Genomic DNA, 20,275 nt, shown 5'->3' on the forward strand with positions numbered 1-20,275 from the left:
GCTCCCACTGACGAGACCTCAATAAAGGTCAAAACTGGTCTGGGTAGCGACCCTTTGCATTATGGGATACCAAGGCAAGTGGTCATAACTTATACCACCTTTAGCATGAGTTGCCACAGTCCTGAAAATACTTCAAGCACAAACTTTATTTGCTTACACTTGGATAAAGGATTAAACCAAATATATAATTGGTAGCATAGTCAAGTGAAAAAACTTCTGTCTTTTGGATTTATTTTGACCTTCCTTACTATACTAATCACCCTTCTTGCTTGCACTTCATACTGCTCATTGAGTATGCAGATAACCTTTTTCTGTATATTTCCTTCCATTTTTTTTTTTTTTTTTTTTTTTTTTTCTCACCAAGATGCCTAAGTCATAATTACCAGCTTTATAGTTCAACATAAACCCTTTCTTGACAGATACTTCCACATAGGAACTTCCCAGAACTAGACCGCATGGTCACTCTCCCTACTGGGAGACAGAATGTCTGTCCACCTTAGCTATGGATATACCAAATCGAGCACTCTCAGACATTCTGGACTGTAAATTTAATATCATTACAACATCAGCACAAAAACAGAGATTGAAGTATTGTAGTTTAGAATGTAAGAAGATTTTGTTAACTGAAAAGAAATACTAAATTCACATATAATATAAAAGAATAAATTTCAAATGCAGTATTTTCGAACAAAGGTGATGTATAATTCTAAGAATAAGAATTTTAAAAAAGAAAAAACATACTTATAGGTACATGTTTTTTTTATATATGACCTCCATAGCACAGTTTGAATAATTATATGACCCACTCTCATCTGGAAAACGTGCTCATTTGGGCTTACTTACTTGGAAGGCGAGTTCGATTTTCATCATGACATGAGAAATGGATTTTCACTTCATTTATGGGTGTTTTCATTTCATGGCAGATTTACCAATCTCGTATGGAGGTAGCAGGGTATTTTCTCCCAGAAACTTGTGTTTTTCATCCTATATAATAGGGATTCAGTGAGATAATACATGTGAATGACAGATAGAAATACTGTGTATCGTATAGTGTATGGTTTACTTCAGTGATCACCTGATATTCCTTAGTTGGTTGGTGATTTTACTCAGGTGAACAACCAAACCTGGGTGGTTCTGAGTGGATAGTGTACCTGCTCTCAAAAAATAAAAATTAAAATTAATTAATTAATTTAAAAAATAATAATAAATAATAAAAATAAACTTCAGCCCACCCATAGTACTAATGTATTATAGGTTTGCAACCTTTTTGTGGGAGAGTTACATAAAAAAAAGAAAAATAAATAAATAAAGGGTAAGCACCAATAGTAATAATGGTAGATAACTTTACTTACTTTAATGGTAGTAAATGTAACGTTATCTGTTATATGCTTGATTAAAAATAAATCATGATGTTATGATAAACTAAGATAATAAAATATGATTATTGTAATAAAACTCAAAAAGATATTTAAAAAACGGTTCCAATTTCAGTGGAAGTTAAAAAAAAGAGTGGGGAAGTAAATTGGTGTGGGTACCATGACAGTACATGTTGTAAAGGAAAATCCATTAAGTTCAAAATGCAGCATTTGAAATAATAAGAAAGATGGGAAAGGACCATGAACTCAGAATTAATGCAGCCATTGTATTATAAAAGTGGGGTGGGGGAGGATAAAATAAAAGTGCACCACTGAGCTTTGAAAGTGATGACTTGATTGTAATTAAAACTATAACAACTTTGGCTATGAAACCAATATATTATTATTATATCTGTTTAGTTATGTGTTCATTGGTTTGCCAAAAGTATTAGAACTATTAGGAATGGAAGAATAAGGTTTGCAGTGTGGTTTACTGCTGTTTAATCTACATTGTTGATAATATGTGTCTAAACTGATGACCTATCAGTATCTCTGGTGTGGTGGGGAAGATTTTCAAGAAGTTGGTAAGAACTTGCATACAAAATGGGTAGACAGACAAGATATACTCTGCAAGCAACAGGATGGGTTTATGAAATGAAAGTCATGTTTTAGCAATTTACTCATATTTTATAACAGTGTTACAGCCAACAGATAAAGAGAATGGATACACTATAATAATGTTGATTTTCTAAGGCATTTGATAGGATACCACATGAAAGGCTGTTGCATAAACTGGAGAATACGAGATCGGAATATAAACTCTTGACTTGGATAAGTAGATGGTTGACAGACAGATATCAAAAAGTGGTATATGGTGGGTGTGCATCTGCCAGATTTAAAGGTAACCAGTGGTGCACCTCAGGGTTCATTCTTTAGGCCATTGTTGTTCAGTCTATACATTAATGATACTAGGGAGGGTCTAACATGAGATATGCAATTGTTTGCCAATGATGCAAAATCAGGGATGTTACTGATATCAAGCACTTACAAAATGATTTGAAGAGGCTGGAAATTTGGACAAACAAAAATGACTGTCAGTTTTAATGGTAGTAAGTGTAAAGTTATGCACTTCAGCATGATGAGATTTCTAGCAGCATATTATATTAGTGGGGTTATGCTACGTTAAACTGATGAGGCCAAGGATCTTGCCTTAATGATGAATAGGAATTTGGAGTTTAAAGGTCACATAGCAAAAATTTCAAATACAACTCAGAGGATAATTGCAATGTTGAAGCAAACCTTGACATGTAAGGATAAGTATGCAAAGAGTTACGAAAATTATATCGGGATTATGGATTTAGATTATGAAGACAGATTGCGAGTCTATGGATTATAGACTCTGGTTAACAGGAGAAAGCGGGGTGATATGATAGAGGTCTATAAATTTCTGAATGGGTGTTATAGGATATCAGTCTGATGAAATTTTTTGTTATAAGGAAGGTGGAAAGAGAATACAGGAGCATCGATGGAAGATAAGTTTGTTCGCAGTCAAGAAAGGGGCAAGAGCTAGATATCTCTCTCTCTCACAGAGCAGTGAGTTAGAGGTAGTTACTCACTACCTCTAAAAGTTTACTTTTAGAGGTAGTGAGTGCATCTAGTGTAAATGAGTTTAAGGGAAGGTACGACAGCTGGTTTGGATATTGTATTGACTCCCTGGAGGTCTCAGATAATAATAATAATAATAATAATATAACCTTCAAGAGGAGATTTCCGATTTTCTGGTGTACAGGTGATGCAAAGCTTGGAAGTGTTATATTGAAAAATTCTGATATGAATGTCCTTTTAAGCAGATTCGAACAGACCAACACTGTTTGGATGTGATGTTAAACTTGCCAAGAAATTATTTTCTGTTTATTCCTTTATCTAAGTATAAGTAAACAGAGTTTGCACATGAAGTATCTTCACAACTAGGCTACTGTACTTTCTTATATATATATGCTCATGACTTCACAATAGTTGCTTTATTATCCCATAATGCAAAGCACACATCTGAAAGGATGTGTATAATGCTGCTCTGCATTATGGGAAAGGCTACTACCCAGACCAGTTTTAACCATTATTGAGGTCTCATCATTGGGAGCCTTCAACATCAAAACCTTTCAAAAACTTTCAACATCATTGGGAGCCAGATCCAAAAGGCAAGTTTAATTTAATTTATAGCCAAGAGAGACAAACCTTCTACATCTGTTTGGATGCTGTTATCAGTCTAGCTTTGCCAGGTGTGAAATTATCCATTTTGGCTTGAGGAGAAGGAATGCAGCTTTTAGTATTGGTAAAACTGAAGGTGAGAAGGTGGATGAAGATCTAAAAAGGATAGAAGGGAAATAAAAGAGTTCAAGTTCATTGGACTTTCATTACAAGAGTTAGAAATCATGCAGATGATTATTGTTGTTGTTATTATTATTATTACGTGACACCTCCAGGGAGTCCAAAGACTCATCGAGGGAAGGCACCTACTCTACAACTATCCGTTTCCACCAACTGCAGCTACCTTCATCATCTACACCAATGCCATCTACTGATGACCACCGCTGGTATTTTCACAGACAATCACAAATGCCCATTGCAGGATTCGAACCCACAGCCTTATAATGATGAGAACAGTACTGACAAGTACTTGATTGTGCTTGTATAAAACATTCAATAAATAAGTAATGTGGCAAGTATCACAGATTTGGTCATCTTGATTTTTGGGATATTAGGAAACGTTGAAGAGAATCCTAAGATGAGCAATCAATTGAAAGCCTGCCTGTACAACTAACATAGCTTCTTGATTCTATAAAGTCTAATGTTCATCTTATACATTGATTGTAACTGATATTAGTATTTTTAGGAAGAAGAAGATAATGTAGATGATATAATAACTAAAATAATTTGATTATTATTTGCTGTATTTTTCCAGAATCAAATTGATACCATCAGGGCACAATGCATGGATAAAGATGAGCATGCCACACCACATAAGTGAGTCAAGTGCCCAGTCAAGCCTTCTAGTGGGACTTACTAGATACATATGGCTTTGGGTTGATGGTTTCAGTATTTCCCAGATGTAAAGTATCTTTACATATCCAATGCTGATTATGATAGTTTTTACAGCATTGTCTAATTGAAGGAAGAGCATTTCTCACTTGTATTTGCATTTGCGAAAATAAGGCAGTTTTTTCCCATCACAGAATTAGATGGAAAAATGTGCTGCAATATTTCTGCTTGGGTTACCACCAACTTGAACTGCATATGACAGTTTATTTAACTTCAGAATCTCTAGGTTCAACATGTATTGTGCATGATATAATATCAGCTTCAACTTTTTTAACAACTTAATTGCATTTAACAAGCTCTTTGTTAATCACTGTTCTCAGCTTCTTTTTTCTTTTTTTGTTTTTATGAATACCGTGATCAGTTAGTTGTAAATGATTATTATTTGGCATGTTTTTACTCCAGATTTAAAAAAAAAAAAAATCAGTTTTTGTTAATTAGCATTATTCACTGAATATAAGAATCTTTTTGACTATTGTTTTTGTATGTAAAAGTTTAAGGTCAAAACATTCAACAAAGTAATGTTGGATATTGTGCTATTCACTGAGCATCTGTATATTTAATTACTAAGTTAAGAGATATTTTAAAGAAAATATTTTTAATTTTTTTTTTCTTTCTTAATAATGTTTTTAACATTAACAGCATGGAGAGACAGCCGTTCATATTGCTGCTGGTCTTGGACAGTTGGAAATCCTGAAGTTTTTGCGTACGAAAAATGCTGATATTCATGCATTGGATAGCGTAAGTATCTGTGTCTCTAATTTTGAAAATATTTTACCAAACTATGCAAGATTAGGCAAGGCCTTTTGTCTTAAGAATTCATGGCCACATTTTGTATCATTCATCTGCTACCTTTTCCCTTCTGCCAATTTGTAAAATATTCTGATCTCTTTGACTTCTTATCTTTGAAGCTCAGTTTCATTCAATCCAAATTCCCCAACAGTAACGTTCATCTTTCTTGATGATTTCACCGCAGAGATTTTTGCTGTCAGCAGTGACCTAAAACAGACCATTCATATCCCTGCCAGAATTCCCAACAATCCCCTTCACTCACCCAACACTCTGAATTTCTTCTTAACAAGTTCTCCTTCCAGCTACACTGTTGACATGTCTACTCTTCTTGGTAATTCAGATCACAATCTCATCTAAGCTTCATCTCCAGTGAAATGTCCTTCTCTCAGCCATTCACAATCTCATATACTTTGCTATCACATCAGTGCAAGTGGGAGTACTTGTGTGACTTTTACTATTTCTTTCAATGGTCAGAGCTTTATTTACTGTTTACATTCTTCAGGTCCAGATGCTTGTTGTGATCTTGTTACAGAAATAATCCATTATAAATGAAGCTTTCATTCCTTGCTGTTCAAAATTCTCACTGTATTTAACCTTATCTAGCGATAGTTTTCTAAGAGGTGTCCCAGGGCAGCCCTAGAAAGCCAATCCCAAATGATTTGAGACAAAAAACCCAGCTTTGTTCACAACAGCCTGCATAATTGCCCATATCACTTATAAAACCATAAGTAAAAGGGTTAAGCCTGATAAGGTTAAATGTAGAGCACTCATTGTCTGTGCCAATGGCAGTCATGCATTCTGTACCCTCACCAAAGCTGTTGGGCACAACTTTTGTCCTAACAGCTAAAGCTTCCTCCTCTTTCTCACCCTAACGGTTGCATTATGTCATTACCTAAAGACAAGGAAAATGACCTCCTCCATCATCTGTAACGTTGCATCACACCCTCTTGTTGTCATCTGCTAGAAAGATCCCAGAAGAATCTTGAAAAAAAAAAAAAAAAAAAACTGGATACCAAAAAGGCAGCTAATCTTGATGTAATCCCACTTATTGGGCTCAAGAGAAGTTCTCCTTATCTAACATCCATTTTTATCATCTAGGCACTATATTACACTTAGCTGGCATCCACTCTACAGTGGAAGCCAGCTAAGTGAAAACAAGCCCATATACATCCCCTCCCTAAAAAGGTGATTAGTTAGTTAGCTTATGAGAATACAACAGCTATATGGGCAGTATAGCACCATCTTATGATGCTATTTGTTATAATGTATTTTTGTTTGTCAGCTGCATGTGTTCTGGATGATTTGCCTGGTTTCATCAGAGGATGTTATTATAAATGAGGTGTCAAATCATCCTCCAGTTGGTGAGAGTGACAGTTAAGTGATTACCTGGGTGTTTGCCAGCAGTGTGAGGACCTCTGCGAGAAAAGGGTATATGTGGAACTACGAGGCTGGTGATTATGAGAAGCTCAGGAGACAGCTTGCAGGTGTAGCATGGAATGAGGAGTTGGCTGGTAATATGATCAGTGCAGCTTGGGTGATATTCAAGAACTGTCTAGTAGAAAAATGTCTAAATATATTTCAATGTCTTCATTCATCCATTTCACACCCACCTTATTTAACCTTCTGACCAAGGTTAAATAAGGTAGATGTGAAATGGATGAATGAAGAGATTAAGCATGTGATACAGGAAAAAGGCATTATGGAGGTAGCATAAGAAAAGTGGTAATAACCAATTCTATGAGGAATACAAAGAACAGGCAGGGAGGATGACTTGGTTTGTAAGGGTAGCAAAAGTGAAGTATGAGTAGCAGTTAGCTAATTAAGCCATAAAGAATCCTAGGAGGTTCATTTGATATGTAGCCAGCACAAAAAAAAAAAGGAATAATTATGGAAGATGATATTGATTGGAGAAGATGGTATAAGAAGAATTGCTGCAGAAAGTATAGTTGAGATATTTAATGAGCAGTTCATAATGGTCTTTCATTTTCTTGTGAATGTGACATCATGGAGAATTTGAGAGCAGTTGATGACGAGGAGGAGAGACTGACTGTAAGTGAACAAGAGGTATATGGGAAATTGTGCAAACTTGATGTTAATAAGGCTGTGGGACTTGATCATATATCACCATGTATTTTGAAGGGATGTGCCAGGGAGTTGGCATCTGCCTTGACATATTTTTTTTAATGAGTCTTGTACTAGGTTGAATTCTGAAGGAGTTGAAGGAGGACAAGATTGTGCTGCGTCATAGGGGAGGTGATAGAACTCAAGCATCAAATTATAGGCCTATCTGTGTGTCAGATGTGGTTTAAGTGTTGGAGAAGCTGGTGAGAACTAGAATCCAGAATTGGGTTGTGACAACAATGGTATTATTTTTGATGGGCAGCATGGATTTGCTAAAGGGAGGTCATGTTTTAGTAATCTACTTATTTACTACAATAAGGTGGTGGCTTCATTGGCCACAGCAGAGGGATGATACACAGCAGCATGTTTAACCTGTATGTTTAATGATATTGGTGAAGATTTGGATGGGGATATTCAGTTGTTTGCAGATGACACAAAGTTGAGACAAACTATGAAGACTAGGGAAGGTGTTGTGGCCTTACAAGAAAACTTGAATAGATTGAGTGAATGGGTGCAGGAATGAGGATGGCAGTTCAGTGTTGAGATGTAAGGTTTTAAAATTTGGGAACAAAGATGGGATTACGTTTGGTGGTGATATATTGTTTGAGGTGGAGGAAATAAGAGATCTTGGGATGATAGTGGATAAGGATCTGAAATTTAGATTTTGTAAAGGCTTTTGATACATTACCACATGATAAGTTGATAGCCAAACTAGAGCAGATGGGGTGGATATTAGATTAGTGCATTGGATCGGAGACCGGCTATCTGATAGGTATCAGCAAGTTGTGTATGGGGGGAGCAATATCCCAGAAGAGGAAAATCATTAGTGGTTGCCTCAGGGATTTTTATAGGGCCACTGCTGTTTAACCTGTATGTTTAATGATATTGGTGAAGATTTGGATGGGGATATTTAGTTGTTTGCAGATGACATAAAGTTGAGACAAACTATGAAGACTAGGGAAGGTGTTGTGGCCTTACAAGAAAACTTGAATAGATTGAGTGAATGGGTGCAGGAATGAGGATGGCAGTTCAGTGTTGAGATGTAAGGTTTTAAAATTTGGGAACAAAGATGGGATTACGTTTGGTGGTGATATATTGTTTGAGGTGGAGGAAATAAGAGATCTTGGGATGATAGTGGATAAGGATCTGAAATTTAGGAGACACATTAACAAAATTGTGAAGACACCATAACAAATTCTGGAAATGATGCGAAAGACACTGACTTGTAGAAGTAGGACAATTCTTGTTCCTTTGTATAATGGAACAAGAATGGAACTGATTAGGCCATACATGGACTACTGTGCACAGATTTGGTCACCTGGTTTTCAAAAGGATGAAGAGATGTTGAAAAAGGTCCATAGGCAACTGACTAAGGTAGTTTCTGATCTCCGGAATGTTGAATATTAGGAAATGTTGAGAAGATGCAATTTACAGTCTACTGAATAGGAGGAAGAGGGGTGATATTATAGAGACATGCAAGTTGGTAAGGGATTATTATAGGATCAGTGTTGAAAAGGTTTTTCATAAAATGGTGGCGATCATTCCTGGAAGATGTATGAGGAGGATGTGAACAGGGGAGTGAGAAGCAGGTTTTTTGCATGTAGAGTTGTGAATGATTGGAATGCCTTGCCTGAGAATTTGAATGTGTTTAAGATGTGGTATGATGAGCAGTGTGTATGACAAAGGGATCTCCTAGATGAGTTTGACTCCATGGGATCTTAGTGTAATAATAATAAAGACCAAACCTCTAAAGTCTAAAATGCCAATGAAAATGATGTCCTGGTCACCAGTGTGGAGAATGACAAATTCCAGAGAGGCCCAGTGAGTCTGCAGTAATCATATTCTCTGTTGATACTTTCAAACGGAGGGTCCATTTGCAGCCATGGATATACAGGGTGTTCGGGATAAATTTGACATATTTATAATTAATTATATTTTTCCGTAAGTTACATGTATTAACACACACTTCTCTTCATTTAAACGTTTGGACCCTTCTTCATTCATATACAAGATGTCAGAAAGGATGGATAGCTGGAACCCACCTGAATCATGGAAGAGAATAACTTGTATCATGATGATTCGTGCCCGCCATCAAAATAAGGATATTACGACTGCTGCCCAATGCTCCCAGAATACAGTAAAAACAATCAGGCATGAACTAGAGACTTGCAATGGTGACTACGAGGATGTAGCAAGAAGAAAGATCCCTAGCAGACGATCTGATTGCGTTCGTACAGCAGAATTCCTCGCAAATCTGCAGGAACAGGTGTTGAAAACCCTGGCATTGGAATTCGGGCTTTGTTCGTGGAGTTGCTAACTGTAGTCAAGCCCTGGATAACAAGGGTAGCCAATGGTAGGCCGTATGTATGGCAGCAGGATTCGGCCCCTTGCCACACCTCTGGGAAAAGTCAAAAATGGTTGTCTGAAAATTTCTACGACTTCACCAGTCCAAATGTTTGGCCTCCAAACTCCCCAGACCTTAAACCCATGGATTATTTTGTATGGGGCGCAGTTGAAAAAGACACCAATCGCACTTCCAGTAATACAAAAGCCCAGTTAATGGATAAAATTAAAACAGTTTTTGCGGCCCTTCCCAGGGAGACTGTAGCATCAGCTTGTTCGAGGTTCCGAAGCAGAATTGAAGCTGTGATCGATGCTAATGGTGGTTATTTTGAGTAAATCTTGTTGATAGTATTGTAATTAACTCTGCCTGTAATGTTTTTTGTCAATTCATTAAATTTAATAGATACAAAGAAGATTTTCTTTTTCCTTACGAAACTGTCAAATTTATCCCGAACACCCTGTATATATATATATCCCCTGGCTAACAGTTGATGTTTGCAGGGTGGGGGGGGGGGGTATGGCATTCACTCACAGAAAAGGCAAATTTCTGTGGTGTATTAGGCACCTCCAGGTTTAGATGACTTTCATTGTCTGGTGTAATACCACTGTTTTTGCTTATTTTCTTAGAAGCTTAAAATAACCAAAAAACATAACTGGTAATTAATTTACGGAATTAACAACGCATATAAAGTAAATTAATTAAAGATAACTTTAATGAATCACTTCTATATTTCGACAATGTCACATTGTCATCTTCAGGAACATAAAGATATGGTATGTGCACTACAGGAACTAACAAAGCAAATGAGGAAGAAATTAAGACACTAATTTTGTTCCTAAAGCCCTAATGGTGCCCTCCTGTGGGCTAATTTGGTAGTCTTGGCCGTTGGGCTGAAGTTCTCATAATGAAAGTCTCCCAAATTTGGGGCAGTTTCATGCACCCATATTTGTTGAGGTTAGGAACGTTTTTTAGAGCTGCTGAAGATTCTTTGAATAATCTTTCGTATTTAAACTTGCTGCGATGGATTATTTTTGTCTTCTTCCAACGAATTTTATGGTGGGTATCTAAGGCATGGTCTGCCAGCCCAGAGCGGCTGTACTGGTGAAACCGGATGTAGTCTTGGTGTTCTGAAATCCTGATATTTGTTGTTCTGCCTGTTTGGCCAAAGTAGGAATTTGCAGCTGCAAGGGACCTGGTATACACCAGGTAGGTCTAGGGGAAGTGGTTGGTCTTTGGTAGAGCGGATAAGGGATGCCAATTTTTTATATGGTCTGTAACAGGAAGTAAGGTCATATTTCTTGAGGATATTAGTTATTTTTTCAGAGGTGCCCTGGATGTAGGGGATAGTGATAGACTTGGTGTAGTCTTTATTGTTGAGGGGGGGTTGTGGTTTTCAGGTTTTAGTATTTTTTGGATTTTTTTGGGGTTATAGCCATTGGCTAAGAAAGTGTTGAGGATGTGGTTTAGTTCCATAGTCAGGGCCTTGTCATCTGAGCAGATTAATTTTGCCCTGTTATATAGTGTTTTTATCACCCCATATTGTTGTGAGGGGGGGTGGTGGGATTGCTGGTGAATGTATCTGCCAGTGTGGGTGGGTTTTCTGTAAACAGAGAAAACCAAAGATCCATCAAGCTGGCGGGTGATTAAAGTGTCTAGGAAGGGGAGGGTGTTGTTTTCCTCTTTTTCTAAGGTGAACTGGACTCTGGGATGTTGGTTGTTTAAGTGTGTTAGGAAGGAGTGGAGTGAGTCTGAGCCATGTGGCCAAATAGCAAACACATCATCCACATAACGAAGCCAAATAGTGGGTTTTTGTGGGGCGGAGTTTAAGGCTTTTTCTTCAAATGTCTCCATAAAGAAATTGGCCAAGGGTGGGGAAAGTGGTGAACCCATGGCTGTCCCCTCTATCTGTTTGTAGAACTTTCCTTGCCAAACGAAATAGCCTGAGTTCATTGTGAACCGAAATAGGGCTGAGATATCAGGAGGAAACTTGGCTTGGATGAGCTCAAGGGTTTCTTTGAGTGGGACATTAGTGAACAGGGAGGAGACGTCAAAACTGACCATTATGTCAGTGTGTTGGAGTGTGAGGTTTTCTATACTGGCTTTAAAGTGGGCCGAGTTTTTTATGTGTGATGGTGTGTTGCCAGTGTAGTGTGTGAGCGTTTTGGCTAAATGTTTGGCTAATTTATATGTGGGGGAATCAATGCCATCCACTATGGGACGTAATGGCACATTTTGTTTATGTATTTTTGGGAGTCCATATAATCGGGGGGGGTCTAGAGTTATAAGGTTTAAGCTTGTTGGTGACCTCCACAGGCCAAGAAGTGACTTTCTTAAGGAGTCTGTGGATAGTTCTAATCTGAGAGCTGGTCGGATTATATTCAATGGGGAGGTAAGTAGTACGGTCTCGTATTAAGGAATTTAGCTTACCTTTGTAGTCTTTTTGATTGAGTACCACAGTGGCGCTTCCCTTATCAGCTTTGGTGATTACTATTTTTTTGTTGTTTTTTAATTCTTGTAGGGCTGTGTATTCGTTTTTGGATAAGTTGGATTTTGGAGGTTTGGCTTTAGTGAGAACACCGACTACATCCAGTCTCACGTTGTTGGCGATATGGATAGGCAGGTTGCGAATTCCACGCTCTATTTGAATCATGATTTCTTCAGCAGGAATCCTTTTTGGAGCTAGGGCGAAATTGTGACCACGTGAAAGTGCGGTGAGTGCTTCAGGCTTTAAAACTGCCGACGAGAGGTTGACTACTGTGTTAAGTGGTGGCTGGGGTACAGAAGTAGAAGTCTTGGTCAGGTTTTCGTATTTTTTTACGTGCCGACTACGTATTTTTTCGAATTCCTTTCTTGCCGATGTGCATGATATGTCATGGAGTATCGACCATAGATCAAGGCCGAGTGTGTTAGAAAGCTCTTCCTCTAGCGCCCGTACGTTTTTGTTTTCGTCGGCAAGGAGAACGCGCGTCGCGGTAATTTGTTCTCTTAACAGGGCGAAGCTAGTGCGGTTATAAATGCGTAGAGCTTTCTCGGAAGTGAAACGGTGCTTCAATTTGACACAGTTGGGGATCACTTTGTTATACCGGCAGCGTTTTAGGAACGTCAGGCGATTTATTTGTCTCTATATCTTTAACCTCAATTTGCCGTATTGACGGGCCTTTCGTGCAATTGCATCTCCGTGGATGATCATGATTCTAGTGGTAAGACTTATACGTTGGTTAGACATAACTGGTAATTAATTTACGGAATTAACAACGCATATAAAGTAAATTAATTAAAGATAACTTTAATGAATCACTTCTATATTTCGACAATGTCACATTGTCATCTTCAGGAACATAAAGATATGGTATGTGCACTACAGGAACTAACAAAGCAAATGAGGAAGAAATTAAGACACTAATTTTGTTCCTAAAGTCCTAATGGTGCCCTCTTGCGGGCTAATTTGGTAGTCTTGGCCGTTGGGCTGAAGTTCTCATAATGAAAGTCTCCCAAATTTGGGGCAGTTTCATGCACCCAAATTTGTTGAGGTTAGGAACGTTTTTTAGAGCTGCTGAAGATTCTTTGAATAATCTTTCGTATTTAAACTTGCTGCGATGGATTATTTTTGTCTTCTTCCAACGAATTTTATGGTGGGTATCTAAGGCATGGTCTGCCAGCCCAGAGCGGCTGTACTGGTGAAACCGGATGTAGTGCGTTGTTAATTCCGTAAATTAATTACCAGTTATGTCTAACCAACGTATAAGTCTTACCACTAGAACCAAAAAACATGTTTGGATTCTAGAGCAGAGACACTGTTTACATTTTCCAGATTTCTTCTAGCATGCAGTATGAGTAATGTTTTCAAAATTACATCAGATATTATCAAGAGACCCAACTTATCTTCTTTTAAATCCAAATATTTGCATGGACTGTCTTGCTGAAGCAGTTCTTGTTGGCATAGAAACATTCACTTCCTGTTTCACTTGAAATTCTTGTCATTTATCTAAGATTTTTCAACAAGTGTGCTTAGTAGCATACTGTATAAAACACTGTAGCTGCTTAGTAACAGACTGTATAAAAGAAGAACAAGTCATACCATCATATTTCTAGAAATATGATGGTATAATCAGCCTTTTGGCTGATTATCTTTGTAATGATGGTATGCTATTTCTAGCATAAAGCCTTAAGTAGCTCCAAATGAACTATCATACTTCTCAAACTAATTCTGAAAGGGCTAATATCAGGAAACTTTCATCATGCACAGATATCAATCATGTTTTTTGTTCTCTTGCTAAAGCTAAAAGCCATAATGTAAGTCCAACTTTACTTCCATCTCTTTAGTATTTGCATGGTTCTTCTGCATTGTTACCCACTAGTCTTCTGGAATATTACTTTTACTATTACCTAACATATTACTTTTCTTCAAATTATTGCATACGTACTCTTAATGCATCTTTTTTCCATTCCAGATAGGTAATTTCAAATTCACTTGTCCAAATTACCAACTTATGTGGTAATTTGGACAAGTGTCTTGTCCAAATTACCACATAAGTTGGTAATTTGGACAAGACACTTAGGTGTACAAGCTGCAGAGGATGGGAATAGATAGTATATTGGTTAGATGGATTGGTTCTCTGACCAGTACCAGCAAGTTGTGTATGATGGAGCAGTGTCTCAAAAAAAGAGAGTAACCAGTGGCATGCCACAGGGTTCTGTTTACTTGGGCCCCTTGCTGTTTAACTTGTTTGTAAATGATATATCATATGCACTGACTGGGAATCTTCAGTTGTTTGCTGATAATGCAAAGTTCTGGAGAATTATAACTAGCACTGCTGATGTTAATTCATTTCAGGAAGATTTGAATAGACTTTTGATTTGGACAAAGCAGTGGAGTTATAGTTTAGAATTAATAAGTGCAAGGTGTTGCATTTTAGAGTGCAGAAATATAAGGTTGTGTACTATATTAATGGGGCTGTACTGCATTAAGTGGATGAGATTCTAGATCTAGGGTGATGTTGACAGTAGACTGAAGTTTAGAGGGCATATTGCAAATGTTGCAAAGACTGCACATCATAATGCTGCTATGATAAGAAGTATACTGACATGTACAGATAAGGAGGTAGTTGTGGCACTGTATAAAGCACTGGTCAAACCACACTTGGACTGTTGTGCTCAGATTTGGTTGTGTGGATTTTGTTGTAATGTGGAAAATTTGGAATGAGGCATTTAAGTTAGTGAGGAGATTTTATTGAATTAATCCAGAGGGGGATTATAAAAACGGTAGAAGATAAGAGAGGAAGAACCAGAGGCTATTCGTGGAAGTTATTTAAGAGTGTGGTGTGAGGAGTACATTTTTTACATGGAGAATGGTGAGTGATTGGAATACATTACTGAATATGTTGTTAATGTTGGGGGTGTTAAGGATTTTGAGATTCAGTACGATAAATATGTTGTCAGTTGAATTAATCTCCCATGATGAGTCTGCCAACTCCATGGAGGATATAATAATAATAACTAAATATCAGAAAGTCTTCTGGGTTCTGATAGCATTGTACTCCAAAGTTTACTTTTGGTCTGTGCAACCTCTTTTTTACTCCTCTATTCCAGTGGTATCCAGTCTACGAATTAGCCCATAGTTGACCCATTCCTAAGAAGAATGAAAAATCTTCATCATTTAATTACTGCCGAATTTCACTCATTCAGTTCTTTCTAACATGTCAGAGAAAATCATTTACACTGAACTTGCCTCTAACTATGCTTTGAAGCCTGTAAAGATCATCTTGGTTATGTCACCCATCTTTGAACAAATGCCATGAAAAAATATAAGGAATTCTGTGTGGTAGCTCTTTATCTTAGGACATTTAATGAGGTCTGTCATAAATGTCCTATTAACTAAGTTCCCATCATATGGTCTGTCTTCTGACTTCTACAACTGGGTTGTCATCTTTCTGTCTGGCTGCAAATGACCTGTGATAATGTTTGGATCTTTATATTCAGACTTTGCAACTAATATTTGTATCCTATAAGGTTCTGTTTATTTTTTTATTTTTTACCCACTCTTCACAGTTTTGCTGATGACTGTACGCTACATTCTTCTTCATGTCTCTTTCTAATTTGGCAAACTTGACACCACACAAATCATCAAAATTTCCAGAATCTTAAATTGTGATCTTCACTCCACTTAGCAGTGGGTTATGATAGCCTCATTAATTTCTTTACTATTAAAACCCATTCCCCTTTCATTTCTTACAAAAAAACACCCTTTTCTTCTAGTCTTGCATTTGACAACACCCAAATCTCTAGACATGACGAGATCTTTTTCTCTTCTTGGAATTGCTCCAACTTCAACAATTTGGGATTACTGTCTCTCTCTGGGTAGAAATATGTATTTCAATGACTTCAGTATCTTAATAAAAGGCTTCTCTTTTGCTGGAGAGGTTACTTTCCTTCTGATCATTTAGTAACTCTATACAAATCAAACATCTGTCAGTACTTGACTTAGTGCAGAAGAAAACAGTTAGATTTATTAATGACCCATCTCTCATTAGTTCACTCCACTTTCACACCAACATTGAATTTTTTAACCTTATATTTTGTACAAATATAATTTCAATCTCCATGGTAAACTTTATACAAGGATGTAAGGATTTGATACTGCTTAAAAAGGAAGGTAAGAAGTCTCTGTTGTGAGGCCATACAGTAAAGTTTACCATGGAGATTGAAAAAGTCAACAAGTTATCATTTTTAGACATCCTTCTCATCCATTCACCTTCAGGTATTCTTACAACAACAGTTTACAGAAAACCAACTTTCACAGGTCGTTATTTTCTCAAAGAATCTGCTCATCATCCTTGTCAAAAAACAGGAATCATAAAATGTTTAATCCGACGAGCCAAAACTAACTGTTCAACTTCTCATTTATTACAGAAAGAACTTTCGACTATCAAACATCACATGAAACTAAATGGCTTCTCCGAAAAGAGTACACAACATCTTTTCGATTCTTACAATCCAACACAGAACAGCAAAGATTCAATACATCGAGTTCCAATTCCTTGCATTTCCGGGATTTCAGAACCAATTTCAAGAATTCCGAAGAAATATGATTTAACAGCCACTTTATACACCTATTAACAAATTATCCACCCATTTTCCTTCATCTAAAGATAAACACTCAACCTTGTCTCTACCTGGTGTGTATCAAGTTCCTTGTAACTGTAATCTTTCCTACTTTGGACAAACTGGACGTTCTATAGAAAAAAGAATTCAAGAGCATCAATCATCAATTCACCACAACAAACCCAAGAAATCTGGATTAGCTCAGCATGGATTAGAAACAAGCCACAACATCCTTTGGTCCAAGACTCTCCTCCTACACAGATGTTGCTACAAATTTGAACGTTCTAACTTGAATCGTATTGTATATCTATATCAAAAATTTGGGAAAGTTTAATCAGGATAACACATTATTTTTTTAAAATTTAATTTAATTTTATTTATTTATTTATTTTTATGTAAATTTCCTATATTAGTCTAATGTTATTTAAGATGATTATATGAATTTCTGAATTAATATCTTTCATTATGACTTTAAAAATGTTTACTCTTCTAATACTTAGCGATATGACATCACGCGGCTCGTTCTATGTGTGAATGATCAATTGTTCGTATTCCACCTTGTTTTTTAAAACTATTCCTATGTAGCCACTGAAAATGGTCTGTAATATTCAGACCAAAATATTTGGCAAATTAAACATTATTCTTGTGTAAACGTGTATATATTTCTAATTTTCATGATTGATGTTCAGAATTGCCATCAGAAATTCCCCTGCTCTTATAAATCTTAAAATGCATGTAGCAGCTATTTAACATCCATTCGTAATTCATCTTCCTGAACTCGCAGAATAAATTTTTCTTTCTTTATTCCTTCTGTTGCTGTCTTTTGGAACAAAGTTCCTGCTTAAGTATTTACTAAAGGGTACAATCTGCAGGACTTCAAATCCAGTGTTAACAAGTTTCTTCTTTTTCGCAATGTTTTGCTCATCCATGGTGCTAATGTATTGTAGGTTGATTAACTTATCATAGTAAGATTACCATAAAAAAAAAAATATATATATATATATATATATATATATATATATATATATATATATATTATACTGTTGTGACCTCTAGTCACGTACATGAAATGTGTTTGAAAGCCATGACTAACACTGCCATCAGATTGTCTGTAGACTCTGAAAAGAGATAACATATATCTCTTTTCATATTTCAGGTCTTCTCTAAGCAAGAACTTGTGCTGGGCAATGAAAATCTTCATTAATTATTCATTGTTCCAAGTTATTATATAGTTTTGTATGAATGATAAAAACTGAGCTTGCTTTATGCACACATATGTATTTATTACTTTTTTTTTATCTTAATTTTTTATAGCATGGTGATAGTGCCATATATTGGGCTGCACGTCAAGGGCATGATCATGTTATCAGATACCTGTATGAGCAGGGAGTATCTGTGGATACACAAAACAAAGTAATGACTTTTCCTTAAAATTTTATTATAGATTTTTTATTAATTTTAAAATTTGGGATAATTATTTTGAATTGTTAGATGCATTTATATCAGTTATATTATGGTGTTTATCCTGAATCATACTTGAATGCTATGTAATAATGTAACTTGGGTTTAATTTAACTTAATTTTAAGCTGTAGTGGACATTCACTGTATGTAATAAAAAAAATGCCATCACATTTCACAGATCATTCATTGTGTTTCGACATTATTGAAATCGGCAAAGTTAATTTCAATAATGTTGTAGTATATTAGTAGTAGACTATAACTATAAATCATAAAAATAAGGTATTATATTTACGGCTATTTGTGTGCTTCTGTTTAGGAGTGCCCCAGTTTAATTGCCATTGGCTCTTTTTCTCATGGATTCTTAGGGCATTGTAGATGTATATTTATCAATAAATATATGTTGCACAGAGGACAAGAAATTTGCACAAAACTTTTTCTGGGTGTTGTGGCTCTTCTTCTTTTGCGTTGTCCAAACTACTGTGTGTGTGTGGGGGGGGGGGGGTGGCAAGTGGGAGAATTGAAATAACAAATGGAAAAAACCCGGGTTTTTTTTTGAATAACATATATATACATATATATTATAAGGGATGGGCAGAGCATTTTTTATATATTTATATGAGGTGGGAAAGGGGTGGAAAACAGCAATGATTTTTGGAGGGGGGGGTTGACGGGGTGCAGTCCGTTTCGACTATTCGTGGTCGTCGTCTGAACACATGGAGGAAGTGGATGCTATGTCAGGTCGGGTAGGTGCTTCTGCTTTTGAAGTGTTTGTGTTATCTCCTATTGGTCGGGGTTGTGACCTCAATTTTATGTTGTGTAGCTTCCAAACCTTGGAGATTATGTAGGGCCTGTGTACATTGATACCCCCCCCCCCACACAGTAGTTTGGACAACGCAAACAAAGAAGAGCCACAGCACCCAGAAAAAGGTATGTGTAAATTTCTTGTCCTCTATGCAACATATATATATTGATAAATATACATCTACAATGCCCTAAGAATCCGTGAGAAAAAGAGCCAATGGCATTTAAACTGGGCACTCCTAAACAGAAGCAGGCAAATAGCTGTAAATATAATAGTTTGTAAAGAGGAGTAACGTGGGATTTTTCCCAGAAATAATATCCATAAAAATAAGGAATTAATTTACATTGGAATTAAGTTACGGTTGATGAATATGAGGTTCACAGCTTTATTTATACAGTCTTTTTAACAGAAATTAGTTCGATGGAACACTTAAGCCTTATTCCAGTGAATTCTGGCAAGATCCATTGGGTGAGAAAAGCCATACTGTGAGAGAGTATTTAAAGAATCCAATTAGATTGCATGACACATTAAATCAGAATTAAGGATTAAAGTTACATAAGCTTTGGTAAATAATTTTCCTACTATAAAAATCTAATCGTTTGGTAATTTCAAGTAAGTTTGAAGATATTGGGAAAGTCTGATGAAAATGCTCAACGTTCTGTATTATACACTTGAAAGAAGTCAATAGACACCATAGTGTGAGGAACAAACAGCCACGGTGCCCACTTTAATAAGATCTAGGACCTCCATTTGCTGTGCTGACTACAACAATTCTGTGGGATGTACTTTCCACAAGCATAAGATAGCAATCAATGGGAATTTTGGACCATTCTTCCTGCAGGCATGTAATGAAGTCCTGGACTTTTGTGAGCAGGCATCCCTTGTCCTCACACAATGCTCCAGTTCATCCTGTGGATGTTCAATAGGATTAAGATCAGGGCTGTGTGGAGATAAGTCATATGTGGTGATGTTTATGTTTATAAACCACACAGTTACTACATTAGCCTTATGACACTGCATTGTCTTGCTGAAAAAAACAGTGCCTCAAAGTAGGAAGCATTGAATTGTCTAAAATGTTCAGATACCTCTCAGCGTACAATGTTTGTGGCACCACAAACAGAAGTCCGAGGCCATACCAGGAAAACAGGACCATACCATCACACTGACACCTCCAAATTTCATAGTTAGGGTTACACACTCTG

At 36.7% G+C, this 20,275-nt stretch overlaps 1 protein-coding gene across 1 annotated transcript in view; it reads left to right on the forward strand.

Annotated features, from left to right (window-relative positions):
- Positions 1-20,275, forward strand: part of LOC150099731 (death-associated protein kinase 1-like) — a 504,639-nt gene that overhangs the window by 249,828 nt on the left and 234,536 nt on the right. Inside the window, exons 11-12 of the mRNA XM_090403485.1 lie at positions 5,094-5,192; positions 18,124-18,222. Coding sequence (XP_090259611.1) covers positions 5,094-5,192; positions 18,124-18,222 — 198 coding nt within the window. The remainder of the gene's footprint in view (positions 1-5,093; positions 5,193-18,123; positions 18,223-20,275) is intronic.

Source organism: Typopeltis vanoorti, chromosome 14, assembly GCF_054136105.1.
Source record: "Typopeltis vanoorti isolate ZY-2024b chromosome 14, IOZ_Tvanoo_1.0, whole genome shotgun sequence".
NCBI lineage: Eukaryota > Metazoa > Arthropoda > Arachnida > Uropygi > Thelyphonidae > Typopeltis > Typopeltis vanoorti.